Here is a 26529-nt window from a genome sequence, read left to right on the forward strand (position 1 = left end):
GTACTTGAGGACCCTTTCAGGCTGGAATCTTGTGTCCTTTAGTCCTGGAAATTTTTCTTATGTAATCACTTTGATAATTTTCTTCTCTCTGTTTTCTTTCTTCTATCTTTCCTATTAGGTGAGTGTTGGATCACCTGAATTGGTCCTCTAAATCTCTTAAGTTTTTTTCTGGTATTTTCCATCTCCTTGTCTTCCCATGATACTTTTTAGGAGATTTCCTCAATGTTGTCATCCACGTTTTCATTGAATCTTTTATTTTGGCTGTCATATTTTTTTCATTTTCCAGACCTTTTTCCTATTCTCTGATTGTTTGCATTGTATTTAATAACATCCAGATGCAGTATCCTCTCTTAGTTTTCTGAATATTTAATGATATTTTTTTGTGTGTGTGTGTACCTTGCTTGCTGCCGGTTGCTTTTTTCTTTTGTTTGGCCTCTCACTTTAATGTTTGAAGGTTTTTATAGACATTAGTGTTTTGGCTATTATATTTAAGAGAAAGGCACTTAAATACTATTTGGAAGCTCTGTAAAGTTTGTTTTCCAGCGGGCTTCATTTGTTGGTGATGGTTGGGGAGATGGCTCTTTTGTAGGGAGACACCTCCCACCCCATCCAATCAGTGTGTCAAGTCTCTTTCTTTGGAGCTGTTGAATTTCTTCAGCAAAGAATCCTTTGATTTCCCACCAGTGAGTTGGCCCTAAATGAGATGGAGTAGGAAGCTGGAAGCAGTTTTATATTAATCCCTTTGTTTATAACTCTATCTCATCCCTGCTCATAATTCTACATAGTGTCCCAGAGTCCCAAACATTTCCTGTTCAGTTTCTCTACATAACAAGCTTTCTATCTCTTCGTAGGCCATCACCTGACCATTGGTGTTCTGGGAAAAGGAGGGTTGACTTATCAACAGAGATTTTGAACTATATCCCAGGTTTTCTATCCGGGACCTCCTCCCTGCGCTCTGCTGTACCTCATACTTGTTGTTTCAGGGATAATTCTCTTATTGATATTCTCTTCCAGACACCATTTAGGTTGTGGACTCCCACCCTGCTATACTCTTTTTATTTTCCAGGTTGTAGGATTACTATGCTTTTCTGTATTTTCTAGGCTTTCTCTAGTAAGCGTGTATTCTAAAATTAGGTTTTAAATTATAAAGAGATTCAATAAGTATTTTCTTATGTAATTTTTTATGATTTGGTCTTTTATATTTATTTTTCTAATTTATATGAAATTTATCTTCCTAGATGGTGTCAGTAGAGATTCTTTTTTTCCCCCCAAATAGCTAACCAGTTATCTCCCCCCAGTAGCTAACCAGTTATCTGGGATATTAAATTGAAGTTAGTGGCAGGAGCTTGCATGCTGAGACTGGCTTGTGATGATGACATGCCCATGTAAATGTTGATCAAAGGAATAGAGATGATGAGCTTCACATTTGGCCAATGAGTGGAGAGTTCTGTTGAACCCCCTCATCAAACACTAAAAGAAACTGAGGACCAAGTAGACTATTTTCTGAAATAAAGTGCTCTAAAAGTTGTTTTTTGTTTTAGGTTTCTATGCTTGAATCTGCTCAACAACGGGCAGCCAATGTGCCAATCTTAGAAGAACAGATTATAAATTTGGAAGCAGAAGTTTCAGCCCAAGATAAAGTTTTGAGGTAAATATACTTTTTATAGCTTTAAATTTTTTACTTCCTACTTCTATTTTTTGATGTATCTTGTTAAATCTTGTCCCTCAGCCTAATAAATCTGTAGTGGCCTATAGACTGTCTTAGAATGTGTTGAATCTGTTTTCAGTCCGTGAGAACTCTTCTTAGCGGCAGGATGCATGCGGTATATGAGGGCTGAAAAAGACTAAATCTAAGCTGAGATGCTTATTTACATGCTTTTATTAAATATGAACTAGTTCATTTCTTGCCTTACATAGTGATTATACTCAGTCCTTCAATGAGAGTTCAAGAAATAAAATACAAGGAATCAGGCACTTTATAATTTATCTTCCTCTTTTGCTTTGAATAAAATGAGAAATATATGCATCCTAATAGCACATTATTCCATTTCAGTGATTCTCAAAGTACAGTTCTGGGACCAGCAGTATTAGCATCATCTGGGAACTTGTTAGAAATGCAAATCTCAGGTCCTATCTCAGACTTACTGAATCACAGACTCTGGGAGGTGGGATCCAGCGATCTGTGTTTTAACAAGTCCTGCAGATGATTCTGATGCACGCTAAAGTCGTCTTTCATGACCATCAGAATTTTGTAATTTTCTTTGTAATACATATATTATTTTAAGTTTTTTCCTAGGTGTTTTATATTTTTGGTTGTTGTGAATGTGTTCTCATTCTGTTCTTTGATAGTATATAGGAAGACTACTGCTTTTTTTATAATGTAATTATTTTATAATTGGACTATTTTTCATACTCTTTTATTCTAATAATGTTTCATTTTGATTCTCCTGGATTTTCCAAGTAGGTAATGATATCATCAGCAAAAAAAGAAATTTTGTCTTTCCTTTCCAAAATTTATACTTATTACTTTTTCATTTTTGCTTTTGCACCTGACAGAAAAATCACTGGATATAGTGGTCATAGCAGTCATTCTTAACTAGTTTCTCAACTATATGGTAATGCTTCTAGTATCTGACTGTGAAATAAGATATAAGCTGTTATTTCAGATATATTTATCATTTGATGGAAGTATTCTTTTATTCCTTTTAAAAACTCTTAGTTGACAAGTGATGAATATACCTTTTCTCTATCTCTTATTAAATATTTGTTTCTCTTAATTCAGTGATTTAACCAGTAGAATTCCTAATATTGAGCTATTCTTGCATACCTGGAATAATCTCCTTAATAGCGTTTTAAAAATATCCTTTATTCTATAGAGAGGCAGAAGATAAATTAGAGCAGAGCCAGAAAATGGTGATTGAAAAGGAACAGAGTTTGCAAAAATCCCAAGAGGAATGTATAAAGTTGAAGGTGGACTTACTTGAGCAAAGTAAACAAGGAAAGAGGTATGTGTTTTTAAAGCAAATAATTGTTTTTATTGAGGGAAAAACAAGGAATATATTACCTATTTAAAATTCTAGCTAATTTTTGAAGTGAAAAAATTTCAGAAATTTGGCAGTAGAATAACTTAATGTTCTTTTTTGTCCATTAATTTTTTTTCATTTTCCATTAAAATTTTCATGTGTAGATTTTATGTTATTGGCATTCTGGGTTGGAATTAATTTCTAGAAGCCTGATAATGATTATCAATGTAATAATATTTACTTATTTCTGAAATTAAGTTGCATGACCTACATAAAATTCATGAGAAAGTGTGGGTGGGTCTTCCTTTAGGAATACAAAAGTCATTCAAAAATATCTGTTTTATATAAACCATGTATTAAGGTGAAGTTTTGTAGGTAGCCTTGACCAAGGAACCATTAGGTTTGAATGTCAGTTAACTTTTAAACTAAGAAAGATTTAAAATGTTTTAGTTTAAAATAATGAGATTTTACAATAGTATAATTATAACAGCTTTTACATGGGGTGAAATCATAACCTGTATTTTTATGTTCTTTTAAAACAAAAAATATATTTAAAAATTTTATACTATGATACAAGATTACAAAGAAAGTATTTTTTAAGAAGTTGTCATAAATAGGTTAAATATTTGTTTGCATGTGCATTTAAATTTCTGAAAACCACTCAAAACCCATCTATGAATCATTTTTCATTAAGGTGGGCTTAGAAGAACATTTTCTTAACAGCATTTGGTTAGTCTAGTTCAAGTTACAATATATGTTTGGTAGGTAATATTACTTAGTGGAAATGTTTAGGTTTTGGAGTCAAACAGCCAGATTTTAGCTCTTAATGGCTTTTTTACCTTGGGCCATCTATTTAACCTTCTTGAACCCCAGTTTGTTCATCCATTAAATTAAGACAATATTGTCTTGATGTGAGGGTTAAATGAAAAAAGAAATGTAAAGTGTCTCTTAAATAGTAAACACTAACAAATGTAGCTATTGAAAGTGTAAACTGTGTGGTTAAATATTTTGAAATTCAGACTTTACTTATTCAGATAAACTTCTTGTACATGGTTGTTTAAAATAGTAAGATAATAATACATGAAACTAGCTTCATAATATAGCTAAGAAAAAGTACAGGGGAAGAGCGACTAGTTCTCTCTGTAAAACTGACATAAAAGATGATGTTTAGGGTAGAGTATTGACTTTGCTTTCACAAGGTAAATAAGCAGGGATGGGCACCTTCTGGACAGCATGTGCAAAGGCTTTGAAGTATAAAAGAGCATCATTGCTCGCAAGCGGTTAAGTGCGCGCGCTCCGCTGCGGCGGCCCGGGGTTCGCTGGTTCGGATCCCGGGCGCGCACCGAAGTACTGCTTGGTAAGCCATGCTGTGGCGGCGTCCCATATAAAGTGGAGGAAGATAGGCACCGATGTTAGCCCAGGGCCGTCTTCCTCAGCAAAAAAAGAGGAGGATTGGCGGATGTTAGCTCAGGGCTGATCTCCTCACAAAAAAAAAGAAAAAGAAAAAGAGCATCATTGCTGAAGACTGAGGAGTTTTATGTACTTTTAAATGAATAGGTGTAGTAGGAAATGAGATAAGAAAGACAGACTTGGTCTAGACTGTAAATGGCTTTGTGTGTTATACCCAAGGATTTGTATTTTAACCTGGAGGGTATAAATAGGCAATTGAGATTTTTAGGTAGAGGTGTGACATGAAGAAAGATTCTTGGAGCTTTTTGAAGAACTGGAATGAATATTGGCATTCTGAAATTGACAGATTGAAACCTTTGCAAAGATATTCTTTTGGGTATGGAACATTAATCAGAATAGATTAAAAAGCCAGTGTAAAGGCAGAGATTGTTTAGCTTTATACTGTTTATAAGAAACATACCTAAAGCATAAGGACACAGAAAAGTTGAAAGTAAAGGGGTGGAAAGAAATATTTCAGGCAAATAGTCACCAAAACATAGTAGATATAGCTATATTAATATCACACAGAATAGATTTAAGTACAACAAGCGTTACTAGAGTTGAAAATGACTCTTATATAATGTTTAAGTAACATTTAAGCAGGAAGCTATGAAGATTCTAAACTTATATGTATCTAATAATTTAGTCCCCAAATATATACAGTAGTCCCCTTTTATCCTCGATTTTGCTTTCTGAGGTTTCAGTTACCTGTGGTCAACTGTGCTTCAAAAATATTAAAAAGAAAATTCCAGAAGTAAACAAGTCATAAGTATAAAATGCACACCATTCTGAAAGCATGATGAAATCTCACACCATCTCACTGTCCCACTCCATCCTCCCCTTCCTGCCCTGTCCTGTCTGGAACATGAATCATCCCTTTGTCCACATACTTTATCCACGTATCCACACTGCTACCCAACCGTTGGTCACTAACATCTCGGTTATCAGATCGATGGTTGCAGTATCACAGTGCTTGTGTTCAAGTAACCCTTATTTTACTTAATAATGGCCTCAAAGTGCAAGAGTAGTAATGCTGGCAATTCAGATATGCCAAAGGGAAGTGGTAAAATGCTTCCTTTAAGTGAAAAGGTGAAAGTTCTCGACTTAAGAAAGAAAAAAAATCATATACCTAGGTTGCTGGATCTACGGTAAGAATCTTTTATCTGTGAAATTGTGAAGAAGGAAAAAGAAATTCATGCTAGTTTTGCTATCACACCTCAAATGTGTATGTATAGGAAAAAACATAGTATATATAGGGTTTTGTACTATCTAATTTCAGTCATCCACTGAGGGTCTTGGAAGGTATTCCCCATAGATAAGGGGAGACTACTGTAAAGAAAATAACAAAATTTAAAGTAGAAATAAACAAATCTGGAATCATACAGGTAAAATTTTTACACATTTACTAGGAATTGTTAGATTAGGCAACAAAAAAGTAAAGTGTTGAATGACAATAATATTGATCTAATGGATGTATATATGGAATCCTTTACCCAACAATTTGAGAGTTCACGTTCTTTCAAGCACTTCTAGAACATTTCTAATCTGTTACCTCACTTTGCCAGAAAGAATGAGTTTCAACAAACATCAAAAGATTGATGGCATATATATCACCTTCTCATACCACAGTACAATTAAATTAGAATAAAATCATGTATATTTGGAAATTTAAAACCAGCCTTCTTGCTACTCATGGGCCATTGAAAAATATATGATGAAAATTAGAAAACTTTTAGAACTGAGTGATATAAAAAATATTTCATATCACAGCTTGTCGCCTGCAGCCAAAGATATTCTTAGAGGAAAATTTTTAGCCTCCTGTGAGTATATTAATACTATATATAACTGAAAATGAATGAACTAAAACATTCAATTTATGTAGTCAGGAAAAGGTCATCAGAAGAAAGAACATCAAAAGAAAAATAGAAGGAATGAACTAATAAAGATAAGAGTGAAATGGATGAATGGAAAACAAAGAAACAGTAGAGAGGATTACCAAAACCTAAATCTGGTTCTTTTCACAATGACCAAGATAATGGGTATCAGACAAGGCATAAAAAACAATATTGGAATTGAAAAAGGACTCCTAAATTACAGATTTAGCTATCTGTGGTTTAAGAAATAAGACCAAGTACTATGAACCATTTTAGGAGGATAATTTGAAAACTTAGACTAAATAAACGATTTCCCAGTAAAATGTAACTTAACAAAACTAACTTAAGAATAAATTGAAAACCTGATGGATGTATAGCCATTAGAGATAATGAATTAATAGTTACAAATTTGCCCACAAGAGAGTAAACCAATCAAAACAATGATGATGGCAAAAGGAAACAGGCCCGTTATGGCCTGCAGTGGCTAAAATGAAAAAGACTCACAATATCAAGTTTTGGCAAGGTTGTGGAGCAACTGGAATTCTCATATATTTCTAGTAGTAGTGTAAACTGGTAGAACCACTTTGGAAAACTATTTGCCAGTATCTTCTAAAGCTAAACATAAGTCACCCTGTGATCTAGCATCCACTTCAGCAGAAATGAATGCCTGTATTTATCAAAAGACATGTGCAACGATGTTCAAAGTAGCTTCATTCATAATTGCTAAATGTTCATCAACAATACAATCAATAAATAAATTGTGTTATATTCACATTATGAAATATATGCATCAGTGAAAAAGAGCAACTATGGCTGTTTAACAGCATGGATGAATATCACAGATATAATGTTAAGCAAAAGAAGCCAGATGCAAAACCATACTGTATATTTCCATAAGAAATCAAAAATAGGCAAAATTAATATATGAAGTTAAAAGTTCAAATAGTGCTTACCTTTTGGGGTAAAGAATATTGACTGGGAGGGTGCACGAGGGAGACTTTTGGGTACTGCAAATGTTCTGTATTTGGTCTGGATAGTAGTTATGTGGGTATATACATATACAAAAATTCATTCACTTATACGTATGATCTCACTTACTAAGTAGTAGATAATAACAACAACAAACACACACATAGAGACAGAGATTGGATTGGTGGTTACCAGAGTGGGGGGCAAAAGGGATAATTAGGCACATGTATGTGGTGATGGATTGTAGTTAGTATTTGGGTGGTGAACATCAGAACATGATGTAATCCATGCAGAAATAGAAGTATAATGATGTACACCTGAAATTTATACAATGTTATAAACCAATGTTACTGCAATAAACAAACAAACACAAACAAACAAAAAAACTTCTGCACTTTACTCAATAAAAGTTAAAATAAAAACTAAGTTAAGGGGCTGGCCTGGTGGCGCAGCAGTTAAGTGCGCGTGCTCAGCTTTGGTGGCCCGAGGGTTCGCTGGTTCGGATCCCGGGCGTGCACCGACACACTACTCATCAAGCCATGCTGTGGCAGCGTCCCATATAAAGTAGAGGAAGATGGGCACAGATGTTAGCCCAGGGCCTATCTTCCTCGGCAAAAAGAGGAGGATTGGCATCAGATGTTAGCTCAGCGCTGGTCTTCCTCACACACACACAAAAAAAACAAAAAACTAAAGTAAGAAAAAAAATCTACAGAAGATTTGTACAGTCTTAACGGAGGTTTTATAATGTACTCAGGATTTGTTTTAATCAGTTATGGTAAGACACACAGACAAGAAAGTGACTGTCATGAAGGAAGAAGATTTTAAACTCACAGATCCCTAGAAACAGGAGACGTGACATGTGATGCAAGGGAGCCACACAGGGAAGCATCAAGGTTGGTCAGGAGGCAGATGGAGTTGGGAGGAAAATGTGGACAAGCGATTTTATTGTGGTTTCCACAAGAAAGAATGGTTGAGGCAGGGTAAGCAGGTTTAGGATTGTCTAGTATGTCTAGTGGGCTGGAGTGTAAGGCTGTCCTGAGATGTCTGGTACCTGGTCCTGGGGTAATTAGGACATGGGAATATTGGCCCTGAGTGTAAGAGCCAGATAGAGGAATGGGGAGTGGGCTCTGGATTGATTATTTTTCATATGAAAGGTACACTCCCAAGTGAGTAGTTTACTGTCTCTAAGAATTGACTAGCCCTGGGAGAGCCAGCCTTCTTAGGGTCAGTAAGGCCTCAGATGTCAAAACATGAGAATAAAAAGACATGCTTAATACAATGGAGAAAATTATAAAACTTTATTGAAAGTCTTAAAAGAAGATCTAACTAATGAGGTATATACTATTTTTCTGGAAGGGAACCTAATATAAAGATATCAGTTTTTCCCCAAATAATTTATATATTTAGTACAGTTTCAATCATTATCCCAATAGAATTTTTGGTTGAACTTAATGAACTGATCCTAAAAATGATATGGAAGAGCCAAGGTCCAAGAATAGACAAAACAATTTTGAAGCTGTAGACCAAGATGGAGAACAAGCCTATAGATACCAAGACTTCTAAAGTTATACTAATTAAGCCCATGTGATATTGGTGTAGGAATAGACAAAAAGATCAGTGGTACAGAACAGAGACTTTTAAGCAAACACACATACAATGGAAACTTGATATTTAACAGATGGCATTACAAATAAGGGAAAAGGATGGAAGAATCAATAAATTAAGGTGCTGGACAAACTGACATGTGTTTCATGTGTGATATAGTGAGAAAAGTACAGTATCATTTATGTAGTATGCCATCCAAGAACGAATAGCCTGAATGTAATCATGAGGAAACATCAGACAAACTCAGGGGTTCTTCTGTTAAACAACTGTTGTTTATTCAAAAACGTCAATGTCATGAAAGACTAAGAAAAGCTGAGATGTTCCAGATTAAGGAGACTAAAGAGACATGATAACTAAAAAGCAGCATGTGATCCTGGATCAGAAGGAAAAAAATTCTATAGAGAACATTATTGGAATAATTGATGAAACTTATATATGAATTGTGTATGAGATAATAGTATTGTATCAGTTTTCGATTTCTTGAATTTGATAGTTCTGTTGCAGTTATGTGAGGCACTGTTCATTTTCTTAGAAAATAACGTGCTAAAGAATTTAGGGGTGCAAGTTACTAATTACTCTAGAATGTAGTTCATTGCAAAAAAAAATCTCGAGTGAGAGACATAAAGCAATTGTGGCAAAATTTCAAAAACAGATGAATCCATGTTAAGGGTGTACCGATTTGAAATTTTAAAAAGAAAAAGTTCAAAAAATTATGCTGGGAGAATTTATTATTGATTTTAAAAAATTAAATTAGATCCCTGCCTCGTACTATACCTGCATACAAAAAAAAAATAATTCCAGATGGATTAAAGACTCAGTTGTGAAAGGCAAAACTTTTAGAGAAAATATAGGGAAATAGTTTCCATGATGTCTCATTGTAGGAAAGAATGTTTTTACATGAGATCCAGAAAGCATAAATATTACAGAAAAAGATAGCTAAATTTTAAGTCTCTTAAAATAAAAACTTTATGTTGTGTAAAACACATAATTTAAGAAATTAAAAAGACAAGCCAGATACTTAGGGAAATTTTTGCAAATAATATAATTCACAAAGATTAGTATCCAAATTTATAAAGAACTCTCACAAATCAATAAGAAAAAGGGAAAAATATCCAGTAGTAAAAGACAAAGAATCTGAACAGGTAAAGGACAGGAAATCCAAATGGCCAATGAAACTTGGAAAATTGCTCAACCTCACTGTTGTTAAAAGTGCAGATTAAAACTACAATGAAGTTGTAAAACTACAATCATTTCACACCATTAGATTGTCAAAAGTTTTTAATTTGATGATAATTATAAAAATTACGGAGCATTTACTATGTGTAAACACTTTTCTAAGTGTAACTCATTTATTCCTCAAACAATCATATGAAATCAATAATATCCTCATTTTTACAGATGAGGAAAGTGAATTAGAGAGAAGTTGAGGTCACACGAAAAGTGCTAGAGAAAGAATTTGAACCCAAACACAGTTGCTCTTGGGCGCACTGGATTGAATACCATGCCAGAGGTAGTAGTGCAAAGTGGTTAAGTAGAGACATTTTGGAAGCAAGTTACGCTTGCTGTACCCTCTGAGATCTTGGACAACTTACTTAACCTCTCAGTGCCTCATTTTTGGCACTTATTTTCATTACAGATTGTTGGGAGGCTTAAATAGGTTGTTATTATTATTCTATACTGCTTCTCTAAGTGTGAGTGAAGGTGTGTTACAACAGAAACTCTCATTCACATTTCTGATTGAGAGTGTAAATTGGTACAGCTGCTGTACTGACTTTTAAAAAAGGATTTCATAAAGTTGAAGGTGCATATACCTAGTACCTTCGACTTTGGAATATCTTTTGGAAAATATCTAGCAATTCAGCTCCTAGTTATTTATCTTAAAGAATCTCTTAACACATATTGCCAAGGAGCTATGCAACGTTGTTTATGTTAGCTGGAAACAACTTCAATGTCTATCAACTGAAAAATGGATAAATAAGTTATAGTATTTCTATACAGCAGAATAGTATATAGTAGATTTTTAAAAATAAACTATAGTCAAATGGGTGAACACAGATGGCTCTTGAATGATACTGAACAAAAGCAATACCCCAGAAGAGTATATACAGTGTGATGGCATTCATATAAAGTATAAAAACATGGGAAAAAGATGATGATATTTTAGTGAATGTAAAATTACACAGATTTTGAGGTGCACCATTATTTTAGTAATCACTAAGAAAAAATCACCATGAAACTATGATATACCAATTGTAAAATGCATACCAATTTTAGAGATGTTCAAAAATATGAAAACAATGTGATTCAGAATAGATGAACTATGATGTACTATTTGTGGGTTTAGGTTAACATGTGAATGTACAAAATGTATAGTAACAAAAAACAAAGTCAAGGGCCGGCCCAGTGGCGTAGTGGTTAACTTTGCATGCTCTGCTTCGGCAGCCTGGTGTTCACAGGTTCAGATCCCGGGTGCAGACCTACACACCGCTCATCAAGCCATGTTGTGGTGCCCTCCCGCATACAAAATAGAGGAGGATGGACACGGATGTTAGCTCAGGGCCAATCTTCCTCAGCAAAAATAGGAAGATTGGCAACAGACGTTAGCTCAGGGCCAATCTGGCTCACAAAAAAAAAAACAAACAGAAAAACAAAGTCAGACTAGGGTTACCTAGTCTGGAAGAAGTTGGAGGGGATGGGATTTGGAAGGGACACACCAGGACTTCAACTCTGTAATGTCTGCAATGTTTTGTTTGCTTAAAATAAAAAAGGCTGCATGAAGCAAAAATAACCAGGAGTTATGATTCAGTAAAGCTAGGTTCAAAGTACATGGATATATGGGTATATTTATCCATACTTTTCTGTGTGGCTGAAATGTGTCATGACTTCTTTTTTTTATTTGATGGTGAGGAAGAGTAAATAAGTGTAAAGTGAATAAGTTTGGCTTGAAAGGAAGGATGACAGAGGAAAGCACAATATCTATGAGGTTTTGTTTGTTTAAGGGAGGAATAGAGGTATCCTTTGCTCTCTGAACTCTAGCTATACAAACTTAGAAATTGGATATATTCTCTTAGATTTTCAGGTAAATCCCTTATTGTTTAAACTCTTTCAATTTTTTATCTGAAACTTTGGAACCAAATAGACGTCTCTGATATCCACAGTTGTTATCCAAAAGTAAGAACCACATATATTCAGGAAGTAAGGGATACTTTCTCTTGAATGGTAAGCCAATAGAGAAGAGACTGAAAATACAGAAGATAGAGTAAGTTCTTGAAAGGGAAGAGCTAAGATCCAGAGTGTAGATAAAGGAATTCACCTTGGATAAGAGAAGAGTCACTAACTTCCTTGACACTGGAAAGAATGTGATGAGAATAGGTTTAAATATAGAAAAGTTTTTAGATGCGGGTATGAAATTGACCAAGTTCCAGCCCAGTTCCACTTCAGTGTGAGAAGTATGAGGAAAGGTCAGGGTTAACTAAGAGGTGAGGCAGCATGGTGGAGCTTAAGACAGTGCTAGGTGGTGGTTGGATTTTTCCGTTCAGATTTTTATACCTTATATCAATAGAAGTTACTGTCTTTTGAAATACCTTTTTGAAAGTTTACTTGACCTTTGCGAAGGTCACAAGATTTACTGAGTATTTTTAATATACTAGACAATGGACTAATTCTATAATACCTGATCTTTGAAAATTTATCATACAGCTTTAGGCTACTTTCTGAATCTGTCTTTTTCAGATAAGGAAAAAAAATTAGCAACGCATAAGAATGTGTGTGTGTTTCAAAGTTTATGTTTGTAAGTGTATTGTTATATTTTATTTTTCATATTGATATCGTATAGTGAGGAAATTATTATAGTCTAATCTTCATTCTTCACTTTACAGTTTAAGCCTAATACTGTTTTTTAGTATGGAGGAATCTGCTTCTCTCTAATGATTCCTAATAATTATAGGTTACTTTGGAACTTAACTATTCAAATGCAGAGCATTCATTACTTTTATTAATTATCTCTTTAAATTTTAGAGCTGAACGACAAAGGAATGAAGCACTATATAATGCTGAAGAGCTGAGTAAAGCTTTCCAACATTATAAAGAAAAAGTGGCTGAAAAACTGGAAAAGGTATGAGACACTTGTGCAAATTCAGTGTTTTGTATTACTGTCCATATTCTAAAAATAAAGATAGACATAAATAGAATATATTTATTTATGGTTAAAGTAGGGAGTAATTTTTATGATCTCATTCATAATAAAAGCATTGAAATAAAGAATTTATAAGTATTACTTAAGGATGATGTTCACAGTCTTTTTATAATGAACAGAAACTTTTTTATCCAAAGAGGGAAAAGAGTAGAGACAGGAGAAGGAACAAGATACAGAGAAAGATGAGGTGAGTGAGCAGAGTTTGGAGCTATAGAAATAGAAGCAGGAAATTTGTTCCCATCACCTCAATGAAAATGAAGGCAGAGTAGATTATGCAGCCTTTAATTGGTTTCCCTGGGCCTGCCGCCCTGAGAGGGGCTCACTTCTGCCTCTCAGAGGGAAATTTCCTTGAACAGATTCTACACAGTAATATAGTGGCTTCATTACATTCATTTAATATCTTAAAGTAATACCACATGATAATAAAACCTGTTTGGAGGAAGACCACATGTTGGATATTCAGATGTTGAGCTGAGAAAAGAGGTCTGGTCAAGAGATACTGATCTGAGAGACTTCCATCTTGAGATAATAATTGAAACAGAGGAAGTTAATGATTTTGTTCAAAGAAAGGTAGAAGAGTAGAAGACAGAAATATTATTATTAAAAATAAAGGGGCTGGCGTAGCGGTTAAGTTTGCGCGCTCTGCTTCAGCGGCCTGGGCTTCGCGGTTTCAGATCCCAGGTGTGGGCCAATGCACCGCTTGTCAAACCATGCTGTGGCAGCGTCCCATATAAAGTAGAGGAAGATGGGCATGGATTTTAGCCCAGCGCCAATCTTCCTCAGCAAAAAAAGAGGAGGATTGGCAATGGATGTTAGCTCTGGGCTAAACTTCCTCACCAAAAAATAAAATAAAATAAAAAAATAAAAAAATCAAGATCTTAGATGCTGAAGTCTTCAGTGTGAATTAATCAGATCACTGTTTTGAAAGCCTTGGAGAAGGTCCCTGTAGGAATGAAATATTGTAGAAGAGACTTTTAATAAGGTAATCTGTAGGCAAAGGTAGAATGCCTAGAAGGGGGAATATTCTCGGGGAGAGGGAGGACTTGGTAGAGTAAAGAGAGGAAAATGTAAGAGACCATTTTTTCACGCTTTTCCATAGGATTATCAATTTCAAACTGTGCTCAGCAGAGCCCTGTAGTCAGGTAGATGTAACAAAGGAAGTGGGGCAGATCTGCTCAGTCCTCCACTTCCACTGCTCCAGCCTGGGTGCTTGGCTTTCATCTGTTTTAAGTTTTGGGCTGTGATTTCAGTGGGAGTGTTCTGTGGCTAAAATTTCAAAAATTACTTCTCTGGAACATTTACATTAATGTTAACCTTTAGTAACTTGGTGTAGCATCCCTATGTGAGTTGCTTGCCTTGTCCACATGAGGCCAGAACACTTCTGCTTTCAGATGATAGTGCTGTTGCCCCTCTCTGATAGGCTCTTAACCATTTCTGGACGAGTAGTAGCATCCTCCTCCCTGTCCTTTGTTACTGCCCAGGAAATTCACTTAGCTCCTTTCACTACTAGGCTGGGGACTTAAATGTGTGGAGTATACTCCACTCTCCTACTTATTGCTGAAATCACTACTTTTTAGTTTGAAACACCTAAAACTTACGACCACGTTAGTGTGTCCACTTAAAACAAATTATTGTTTTAGGTTCAAGCTGAAGAAGAAATGTTAGAGAAAAATCTAATTAACTGTGAAAAGGAAAATAAAAGGCTACAGGAAAAGTGTGGTCTGTATAAAAGTGAACTTGAAATTCTGAAAGAGAAATTCAGGTACAGTATGTGGAAAAAGGATTTTTGTGTGGAAATGGAGAAAAAACTGAAACATTTTAAAATAGAATATTTTATATATTGTAATTATAACCCTGAATTTTGTAGAAAGATAGGCTTTATGACTGAAATTGTTTTCTAGGTATAAAGTTAGGATTTTAAGTGAATAAAACATGTGTTGATTTTAATATTAAATATACAGGAAAATGATCAACATGTTTGCTTTGCATATATTTAGAGAAAATTAGCACAGATGAAATGTCTTTGTAGTGTGACCACGTTAGCTAGTTAGTAAAATATGTATTCTTCAAGTCATGAAGAATACCTAGTCCAGACTTCTCATTTCAGAGATGTTAAAAATGTGAAAAAGGGAACTGATGAAATACAATAACAGTACTAAACATTAGGTTATTCTAATGTTGACATGTTTTTATAGATGTATATATTGGAAAATAGTACTGCCTACTAATCTGTTAATGGTTGATTGGACTTAATCTTTTAGATTTGTGGCTAAATATCATGATTTTTCCTTATATAATCTAAAACTTTCTTGATGCTGCAAAATGTTGTGTCTGGATTTTGGAGTTAGATCTCCTGTCTTACACTTTTAAAAAGGGAGCAGAAATACTTCCAAGATAATGGAGTTATCCTGCCCTGCTACTTACTGTGTGACACTGGGCAAGTTTCCTAACCTTTCTGTGCCTCAATTTCCTCATCTGTAAACAGGGAGCAATAGTAGTGCTAACCACATAAAATGGTGAGTGCCTGGCATGCAGAAAGTAGATACTCAGTAAATATGAGCATATATTATTATTTCAGAATTAAGCTTTAAAATATTTTAAAAGTGAGATTTACTAGATATGATTATTGAAAATGAATGTACATTTTATTCTCATTTTTATGCTTTTTTCTTCATAGGCAGTTAAAAGAAGAAAATAATAATGGAAAAGAAAAATTGAGGATCATGGCAGTGAAAAATTCAGAAGTCATGGCACAACTAACTGAATCTAGGCAAAGTATTCTGAAGCTAGAGAGTGAGTTAGAAGACAAAGATGAAATACTTAGAGAAAAATTTTCTCTAATGAATGAAAATCGAGAATTAAAGGTCCGTGTTGCATCACAGAATGAGCGACTGGATTTGTGTCAGCATGAAATAGAAAGTTCGAGGGTGGAACTGAGAAGTTTGGAAAAAATTATGTCCCAGTTGCCAGTAAGTCTGTGTGAAAAGGAAAATTTTATTGAAGTGCTTTATAAGAGATCATTTTGTGGTTGCTGTTTTAGCTTCTGTTTTTTTTTTACATGTTTATACTTTCAGTTATCAATTTCTTTTCTATCTAATCCCTATTGTTTTTCTACACTTACCTTTCTACTATTCTACCCTTTCTCAGGCTCTAAGATACCATATATAAGAATGGCACAGAATTTTTTTAAAAAGTAGCTTTATTGAAGCAACATTTCCATACCACAGAATTCACCCATTTTAAGTGTACTGTTCAGTGATTTTTAGTAAATTTACGAGTTTTGGAACAATCACCCCAATCCAGTTTTCAAACATTTTTATCATCAGTTTTGCCCATTTATAATTAGGCCCTGTACCTACCCCCACCCCTAGGGAACCACTAATCTACTTTCTGCCTCTAGAGATTTATCTTTTCTGGATATTTTATATAGATGAAATTATATAATATATGATCTTTTGGATCTGGTCTTTCTTTTCTTTTCTTTTTTTTTTTGAGGAAGATTTGCCCTGAGCTAACATATGTGCCAGTCTTCCTCTATTTTGTATGTAGGTCACCACCACAGCATGGCTGACGAGTGGCGTAGGTCCGTGCCTGGGATCCAAACCCTCAAACCTGGGCCACGGAAGCGGAGTGTGCTGAACTTAACCGCTAGGTCACGAGGCTGGCCCCTGGATTTGGTCTTTTACATTCTTAATGTTTTTGAGGATCATTCATTGTATCAGTATTTCATTTCTTTTTATTGTTGAATATTATTCCATTGTATGGATATAACACATTTTATTTATCCATTCACCAATAGATGGACATTTGGGTTGTTTCCCCTTGTGGACTATTATGAATAATGCTGCTATGAACATTTGCATAAAAGTCTTTGTTTGGACATGTTTTCAGTTCTTTTGAGTAGATACCTAGGAGTAGAATTGCTGGGTCATATGATAAATTTATGCCAAACTATTTTCCAAAGTGGCTGCACCATTTTACATTCTTACCAGCAACGTATGAGAGTTCCTGTCTCTCTACATCCTGGCCAACATTTATTATTATCTGTCTTTTTGATTATAGCTATCTTAGTGGGTATGAAGTGGTATCACATTGTGGTTATTGGAATGGCACAGAACATTAAAATGTTTTTATGATAGCAGCCCGCCACCTTTTCTCTTCGAGTTATATATATGACCATATTTATAAGTGAGATTAGGAAGAAGGTAAGTACACCTGTGTCAGAAATTTATAATTGATAGGTGTAAAATAAAGATGAGATCAGGAGAAAGCTATAGATAAATGTGTCATGGTTGGTTTTACATATGGACAGATGGTAAACTCTTACCAATTTTAAACTGTCACGGAATTATAAATCTGAAAGGGACCTTAAAAATCATCTGATTTAATACCATCATTTTATTGGCGAAAAAACATAGGCCTAAGGAAGCAAATAACTTGTCCAACTTGCTAGTGCAGAATTAAAACTAGAATGTACAATTCTCGGTTCCCAGCCTTTTGCTATAATCTACTTTCCTAGGACGCTGATTATTTGCTTAGATTTTAATATCCTGTTTGCTTTGAAATTTGATAGTAATGAGATGCAGATAGCAATCATTTTAAATTGATATTCTCATTTGACTCAATATCAAGAATTACTTAATATGTGATTCTGAAGGTGGTTTGGTAATATATGCTTGATCCTGTGTTTCATGCAGTGCTAAGAATAACATGGTTTGGAAATGTGAATTTTTTTCATTTCTAGAAAGTGTGATTTGGTTATAGTTTGAAGGTAGTAGTCAGTAAGTGCTTACCTTGCCCCTTTTCACAACTAATTTAAAAAATTCTCTATTGTTCAAACATACGGAAAAGCACAGAGACCAATGTAGCACAACATTTGCTAAGTCTGGGTAACGTATTGTGATACCCACTTCAGATTTTTTTAGAATAAATAAATTTTTCAGGTAACTAAATAAAATTTTACAGGTAAATACAGCCTCTTTATATACCTTGTTAGATCCCAATTCTCTCCCTTTCTCCTCAGAGGTAGCCACTATTCTGAAATTCATGTGTATCCTTCTTGTCCGTTTTTAAAATATTGCCACATATGGATGCATCTAGAAAAAAAATATAGTTTAGTGCATTTTTGAAAATGCTACATGTGCCTCTGCTGTTTGTACTTAATGTATGTGATGTCTCCATAATGATTTATATAATGCAGGTTTATTTTAACTGTTATAGTTTTCCCATTATCTTACTATTTCATAATGTGTTTATACATTCTCCTATTGATGGACATTAGGTTGTTTCATTAACCTCACACAATTTTTCAAACTTGGAGTTCTGAATAAAAAAACAGTTGCATCATAGATGTTATAAGTTTATATGTGTTTGTTTTTACACTTGCAGTTAAAAAGAGAAATGTTTGGTTTTAAATCATCTCTTTCTAAGTACCAGATGAGTAGTTTGTCAAACAAGGAAGACAATCACATTGGCTGCTGTGAGGCAAATAAAATGGTGATTTCAGAATTGAGGTATGGTTTTCAGATGCTGAAATTGTAGCAAATACAATGTTTTTTAAAATTGATAATTAAATTAAGATCTTTAATTGAGAAGTTGAGAAATACACAGAAAAGCCCAGAGAATATTATAGCACATATCCTTGTTTTCACAACTAAGAATAGACTCTTCTTAATGTTTTGTGACTTTTTTTTCAAATCTGGTCCTTTAAATAAAAAATAAAACATTACAAGATGGATATTACACTTTGATCCTTACCAGTAGTCCCACTCTCCTCCTAAGTATCCACCACCATGAATTGGGTGTATATTCTTCAATCCATTTTTTATATGTTTACACTCACACACACAAATATACCATATGTTTATATTGTTTGTAATTTTGCTTTTTCACTCAGCATCATTTTTTAAATTCATCCATGTCGAGGTAGGTAGGTAGAGTGGTTGATCAATGGATGGGTTAATGTGGTTAGTTTAGTTTTAATTGCTGTATAGGAGTCTGTCCTGTAACTGTCACAATTTATCTATTCCTTTATTGATAGTTACCTTGTTTCTAGTTTTCTTCTATTACAGACAGTGCTGCAAAGTACATACTTATATTTCCTTATATAATATGCTAGAGTTTCTCTAGTGTATATTCCTAAAAGTGAAATTGCTGGGTCATAGGGTGTGTACCTTTTCAACTTTACTGAGTACTGTCAGGTTTCTAAAGTAGCTGAACCAGTTTACAATCCAATCAGTGAATGGTATACAAGACTTTCCGTATTCTGCCGAATAGTTGACTAATATGAGAGTTTTAAAATTTTTACTAACTTGAAAGGTGAAAATGGTATGAGATATTTTTATAGAATCTTTCTAAGAGTTTTTGGCTTATTTTCTTTTGTGCCAGGATTAAGCTTGCAATAAAAGAGGCAGAAATTCAAAAGCTTCAGGCAAACCTGACTGCGAATCAGTTATCTCAGAGTCTTATCGCTTGTAATGACAACCAAGAAAGTGGCAAATTAAATAGTTCAGAAACAGAACCTGTAAAACTACGAAGTAATCAAGTAGGTGAGTATATTATATGGAGTTCTTTTAATAAATTAAAATCAGAGTTCTTTATGATAGTTTTTTAAAGAAACAGATTATTGATTGGTTTCTATTGTCAAACATGCTTGATAATCTGTTATTACTAGTTATGGGTTGATTAGACAGAAAAAATTATTTCAAAATTCTTGAATTTTGCGTTCTTTAAAAATGTACTTTATTGAAGTAAAATTTACTTACAATAAGACGTACCCATTTAAAATGTAAAGTTTGATGCATTTTGTCAAATGTTTGTTTTTTCCTATGTTTATACCCTTGTTACCATCACCACAATCAAGACATATAGTAATCCCTCCTTATGTGTGGGAGATACGTTCCAAGACCCCCAATGGATGTCTGAAACCATGGATAGTACTGAACCTTATATATACTATGTCATTTTCCTATACATACATATGTTTGATAAAGTTTAATTTATAAATTAGGCACAGAGATTAAGAGATTAACAACAATAACGATAGTAAAGAAGAACAATTATAACGATATAATGTAATGAAAGTTATGTGAATGTGGTCTCTCTCTCTCTCACTAATTTAATATTTTTGGACCGCAGTTGACCGTGGGTAACTGAAGCTGTGGAAAGTGAAACCGCAGATGAGGGGACTACTGTATAATATTTCCCTTAGGATCCCTTGTACTCCTTCCCAGTTTACTTTGGGTTTAATTTCCTCTTCTTTTTTAACTTTTTTTAAAGTGAAAGCTTAGATTATTGATTTTAAACATTTTTTCTTTTCTAATGTAAGTTTTTAAAGGTATAAACTTCCCTTTAGGCAATGCTTTGGCTGTATCCCAATAATTTTTATATGCTGTGTTTTCATTTTATTGAGTTCAAAATATCTTATAATATCTCTTGTGTGTGTTTATTTCCAAATATTTAGAGATTTTTCCAGATATCTTTGTGTTATTAGTGGTAGACATTAGATTGTTTCCATTGAACAACCTAATTCATGAATGAACATGATTTCATTTTTTTAAAAAATGTTTTGAGACTTGGTCTATTGGCCAGCATATGGTCTACCTTGATGAATGTTCCAGGTGCACTTGAAAAAATTGTGTATTCTGTAATTATTGAGTGGAGTGTTTTTTGAATGTCAGTCATGTTAAATTTGTTAATAGTGTTGTTTAAGTCTTCTTTATCCCTAATAATTTTCTTTATTCTTGTTCTATCAATTACTGAGAGAGTAGTGTTGAAATCTTCAGATATATATATATATAGGTTTGTTCCTTTACCCTTTTAGTTCTGACTCTCTGAAGTCTGCTTTTGTAATTTATAATTTCTGAAGTCTGAAATTAATATAGCCACTCTAGCTATTTTTTTATTGAGGTGTGATTGACATATAACATTGTATTAAAGTGTGCAACATAATGATTTGATGTATGTATATATTTTGAAATGATTCAGAATAAGGTTAGTTAACATCCATCACCACACATAGTTACAAGTTTTTTTTCTTGTAATGAGAACTTTTAAGATCTAGTCTCTCAGCAGTTTTCAAATATACAATACAGTATTATTAACTGTAGTCACCCTGCTGTACATTACGTCCTCAGGACTTAATTATCTTATAACGGAAAGTTTGTATCTCTTGACCACCTTCACCCCTTTTTTTTCTTTTCTTTCTTTCTTTTTTTTTTTTTTTTTTTTTTTGCTGAGGAAGACTCGCCCTGAGCTAACATCTGTTGCCAGTCTTCCTCTATTTTGTATGTGGGTCACTGCCACAGCATGGCCGCTGATGAGTAGTGTAGGTCCGCGCTTGGGAACTGAACCCAAGCCACCAAAGTGGAGCACACCAAGCTTAACCACTAGGCCATGGGTCCGGCTCCCACCTTCACTCATTTTTGCCCACCCCCACCCCTGCCTCTGGCAACCACTAATCTGTTCCCTGTTTCTATGAGTTTGGTTTTTTTTAGATTCCGCATATAAGTGAGATCATATGGTATTTGTCTTCTCAGTCTAACATTTCATTTAGCCTGATGCCCTCAAGGCCCATCCATGTCATCACAAATGGCAGGATGTCCTTTTTATGGCTGAATAATATTCCGTTTTTTATATATACGACATTTCCTTTATCCGTTCATCCATTGATGAACACTTAGGTTGCGTACATGTCTTGGCTATTATAAATAATGCTGCAGTGAACATAGGAGTGCAGATATCTTTTCAAGATAGTGATTTAGCTTCCTTTGGATAAATACCCAGAAGTGGAATTGCTGGATAATATGGTTGTTTTATTTTTAATTTTTTGAGCAACCTCCTTACTGTTCTCCACAGTGGCTGTACCAATTTACATCCAACCAACAGTGCACAAGGGTTCCCTTTTCTCCACATCCTCACCAGCACTTGTTATTTCTTGTCTTTTTGATGATAGCCATTCTAACAGGTGTGAGATGATATCTCATTTTGCTTTTAATTTGCATTTCCCTGATGATTAGTGATATTGAACACCTTTTGGCCATTTGTATGTCTTCTTTGGAAAAGTGTCTATTCAGATTCTCTGCCCATTTTTTAATTGGATTGCTTGGTTTTTTTGCTATAGAGTTGTATGAGTTTTTTAATGTATTTTGGATATTAACCCCTTATCAGATATGATTTGCAAATATTTTCTCCTATTTCATAGGTTGCCTTTTTATTTTGTTGATGGTTTCTTTTGCTGTAGAAAAGCTTTTTAGTTTGATGTAGTCCCACTTGTTTATTTTTGCTTTTAGTGTCAAATCCAAAAAATCATCACCAAGGCTGATATCTAGGAGCTTACCCCTATGTTTTCTTCTAGGAATTTTATAGTTTCAGGTCTTATGTTCAAGTCTTTAATCCATTTTGAGTTGATTTTTGTGTATAGTGTAAGATAGAGGTCCAGTTTCAGTCTTGTACATGTGGCTGTCCAGTTTTCCCACACCATTTCTTGAGAGACTATCCTTTCCTCATTGTATATTCTTTGCTCCTTGGTCGTAAATTAATTGGCTGTATATGCATGAGTTTATTTCTGGGCTATCTGTTCTGTTCCATTGATTTATGTGTCTGTTTTTATGCTAATACCATACTGTTTTGATTGCTATAGCTTTGTAATATAATTTGAAATCAGGAAACGTGATGCCCCCACCTTTGTTGTTCTTTCTCAAGGTTGCTTTGGCTATTTGGAGTCTTTTGTGGTTCCATACAAATTTTAGGATTGTTTGTTCTATTTCTGTGAAAAACACCATTGGAATTTTCATAGGGGTTGAATGGAACCTGTAGATCACTTTGAGTAGTATGGACATTTTCATGATATTAATTATTCCAATCCATGAGCACAAAATATCTTACCATTTATTTGTATCTTCAGTTTCTTTCATCAGTGTCTTATGGTTTTCGGCGTACAGATCTTTCACCTCTTTGGTTAATTTGTTCCTAGATATTTTATTCTTTTTGAATCAATTTTAAATGATATTATTTTGTTAATTTCTCTGATAGTTTGTCACTCCAGTTATTTTTGATTTGAGTTTGCCTGGGATGACTATTTCCATCCTTTTAACCTGTGTCTTTTTTATATAAGTGAGTTTCTGATAGCATATAATTGGTTCTTGCTTTTATAACCAATCAGACATTTTTTGCTCTTTAATTGGAATGTTTAGATAACTTACATTTAATGTAACTATTGATCTTTTGGGGTTTAAATCTACCATCTTGATATTTGTTTGCTATTTATTTTATTGGCTCATGTGCATCTTTTCTGCCTTCTTTTGGATCAGTTATATTTTAGTATTCCATTTTTTTATCTCCACTATTGATTAATTAACTCTACCTCTTTATTTTTTTAGTGATATCCCTAGTGGTTAATATATGCATCTTTATTTTATCATAGTCTATCTTCAAATACGATGGGCTGCTGGCAGCGGAGGAAATTAGATATCTAAATGAATACAAGAATAAGGAAGAGAATGATGGGCTTAGCAGAGGGAATTCTAGTTATTAGAAGTGGTAATAAAATAGAATACAGTTGGCCCTCCGTCTTTGTGGGTTCCACATCTGCGGATTCAACCAACTGTAGATCAAAAAGCCTACGATGTTCGGGTCTGTACTGAACATGTACAGAGTTTTTTTTTCTTGTCATTAGTCCCTAAGCAATACAGTATAACAACTATTTACAGAGCTTTTACGTTGTATTAGGTATTATAAATAATCTAGAGATGACTTAAAGCACATAGGAGGATGTACATAGGTTGTATGCAAATACTATGCCATTTTATGTAAGGGACTTGTGCATCTGAGGATTTTGGTATGGGGGTGGTACAGTCCTAGAACCACTCCTCTGAGTATACTGAGGGACAACTGTATGTCGTAGATTCTCTGACATCAAAGAAGAATAGAGCCAATGATCGCCTAGAAAGTGTAATATTGGGGATATGGAGTATTGATGGGAAATGGCTCCTTTTGCAACCCTTGAAGGCATAGTATTTCTCTACTTACTTCCACATCTTTGTGTGTTCTCATGCAGTCATCTACATTATGTCTCTTTAAAGCACTCCTGAAAACTCACTTACCTTGGGGTGGAGGTAGGTGTGTACGTTTATGGTGGAGAAAAGCTGCATTCAAACAACTACGTCTGATAACCCTCAGTAGTTTTAAAAAGCATCACTGAATTCTCGTCAGCTAGTTTGGACTAGGAAGGATTCACTGTTTTCAGCTTTTGACTCTGCATCTATATAAAATATATCAAAATATTCTTACTGATCTCAAGCTTTCCAAATAAGTTTTATGATTAACTTCAGTTTAACGAGACAGGAATTTTTTTTTTTAAATAATGATTTTTTTTTTTACAATGATTTCTATCCAAAAAATGAGATTTTTGAAGGTGGAAAAGGGCTATTTCTGGTACAAAGGGATAGTTTTTCTTGTACAAGGGAATAGTCTAGAAAAGTGAGTGACTCAGAAGAACTTATTCCCACTTTGTTATGTATTTAATAATAGAAAATACCTTACTTACATTTTCCTGCATTATATTTTCCTTAATGTATGTCTCATTCTCCATCCCCTTTAATATTCTTGATCAGAAACTAAACTTTGTTTATGATTAAATCTTCCAACATTGAAATAGGTTTTTATTCTTAAGTTTTATACAGAACAATTTTTCTTTTATGTTTATTAGCAGAAAGTATAAAAGATCAAAATCAACACACTGTGAACAAGCAATATGAAAGAGAAAGGCAAAGACTTGCTTCTGGAATAGAAGAACTACGTACTAAGTTGATGCAAATAGAAGCTGAGAATTCTGATTTGAAGGTTAACATGGCCCACAGAACTAGTCAGTTTCAGCTGATTCAAGAGGAGCTGCTAGAGAAAGCTTCAAACACTAGCAAACTTGAAAGTGAAGTAAGCTTGAATTAGCTGTTTGTATGTACTAAATTTTGAGACAACAAAAAAGGTACTGTTATCGGGTATTGTAAGAATTGTATGTTTAAGTACAGCTTTATAATTTAAAAAAATGAATGGTACCACATAAATTATAAATACTTTTAAAATTATATTTGGAAACCTTTGGGTTTTAGCCTACGTTAAAAATAGGAAAATACTCTCTAGTGGCTAAAAGTTCTCAAATTTGATGGAACTTATACTGTATTTCACGGTATTGTTTCTTTCAAGTATAAATTAATATGGCTAATACACATTTACAAGTAAGGAATTTAGATTATGTAATTAGAGGAAAAGGAGTGGTAATAGAGGATTTCAAAATTTAGCAAACAGCAGAACCACCTGGGAAGCCTGTTAAACATGCAAGTTTCTGGGTTCTACTCCAGCGATTCTGATTCAGTAGATACGGAGTAATGCTCAGGAATCTGCATTTTTAAACAACTACATGTGTATCTGATGCAGATATGCTATGGATTACATTCTGAAAAAAGGGATAATGTGTATTTTTGTGAATCTGATTTTTGTTTCCACTGAGGACAGAACAAGGATGCCTTTTAGGTAATCGTGGACCAGGACCACATGTGTCTATATTATACTCAACCTTCAAACCAGAGGATGCAGCTGTCTGTTGGGGGTCTGATTTCTTATCTCATAGTCTGTAGCCAAGACTAAAGTAAAGACCTGTAGCATAGGAACTTATGTAAGTAATAGAAAAGGAGATTTAGTTAGTCTGTAATTATTGCCATCAGCTTACTTAGAAATTGTCAAGTATTGAAATGAATAACTTTTTTTTAATTACAAAATTAGCACAGTCTTGTTGAAAATACAGAAAAGGACAAAGAAGAAAATGAATCGTTGATAATCCTATCACCAGAAATTACTATTGTTAACATTTTATTATACTAATTTCAGTCTTTAACAGCTACTTTTAAGAAATGGGTTAGGGTGCAATCCTATTTGGTCTTAGGGGTCTGAATTAAATTATTTATGTATTACAAGATGGAACAAGCTGTGTCATATCTCTGGTTTTCCCTTCACTATTTTTATTCTAAATTGTCACTTATTTTTAAAAGTAATTTTTAAAAAATAATTTTTTAATTTATTTCAATGTGTTTTCAGATGACAAAGAAATGTTCTCAACTTTTAACTCTAGAGAAACAGCTGGAAGAAAAAATAGTTGCTTATTCCTGTATTGCTGCAAAAAACGCAGAACTAGAACAGGAGCTTATGGTAAAAATTACCATTTTTTTGCTACATATTCACTGACTTTAAGGCACTTAATTTGTGAGAACGTTTGTTTTAGTATCATTATTATAAAGTTTACCAAATTGGAAAGTATAAATTCTACTGACTCTTATGATTATTCATTTTTTGTTTCTGTATTTTTAAGTTAATAGGCTTATATGGCAAGTTGTTATCTAAAGTTTCTAATTTTTATCCTAAT

General features: G+C 34.0%; 1 protein-coding gene across 10 annotated transcripts in view; it reads left to right on the top strand.

Annotated features, from left to right (window-relative positions):
- Window positions 1-26529, top strand: part of CCDC18 (coiled-coil domain containing 18) — a 103152-nt gene that overhangs the window by 8526 nt on the left and 68097 nt on the right. For 9 of the 10 annotated variants that reach the window (XM_058538540.1, XM_058538541.1, XM_058538542.1 and 6 more), the window contains 9 exons: window positions 1542-1648; window positions 2877-3005; window positions 12938-13034; window positions 14756-14877; window positions 15793-16084; window positions 18504-18628; window positions 19503-19663; window positions 24823-25046; window positions 26205-26315. In XM_058538540.1, coding sequence (XP_058394523.1) covers window positions 1542-1648; window positions 2877-3005; window positions 12938-13034; window positions 14756-14877; window positions 15793-16084; window positions 18504-18628; window positions 19503-19663; window positions 24823-25046; window positions 26205-26315 — 1368 coding nt within the window. The remainder of the gene's footprint in view (window positions 1-1541; window positions 1649-2876; window positions 3006-12937; window positions 13035-14755; window positions 14878-15792; window positions 16085-18503; window positions 18629-19502; window positions 19664-24822; window positions 25047-26204; window positions 26316-26529) is intronic. The other variant, XM_058538544.1, reaches the window with a different exon arrangement.

This window comes from Diceros bicornis, chromosome 4 (genome assembly GCF_020826845.1).
Source record: "Diceros bicornis minor isolate mBicDic1 chromosome 4, mDicBic1.mat.cur, whole genome shotgun sequence".
Classification (NCBI taxonomy): domain Eukaryota; kingdom Metazoa; phylum Chordata; class Mammalia; order Perissodactyla; family Rhinocerotidae; genus Diceros; species Diceros bicornis.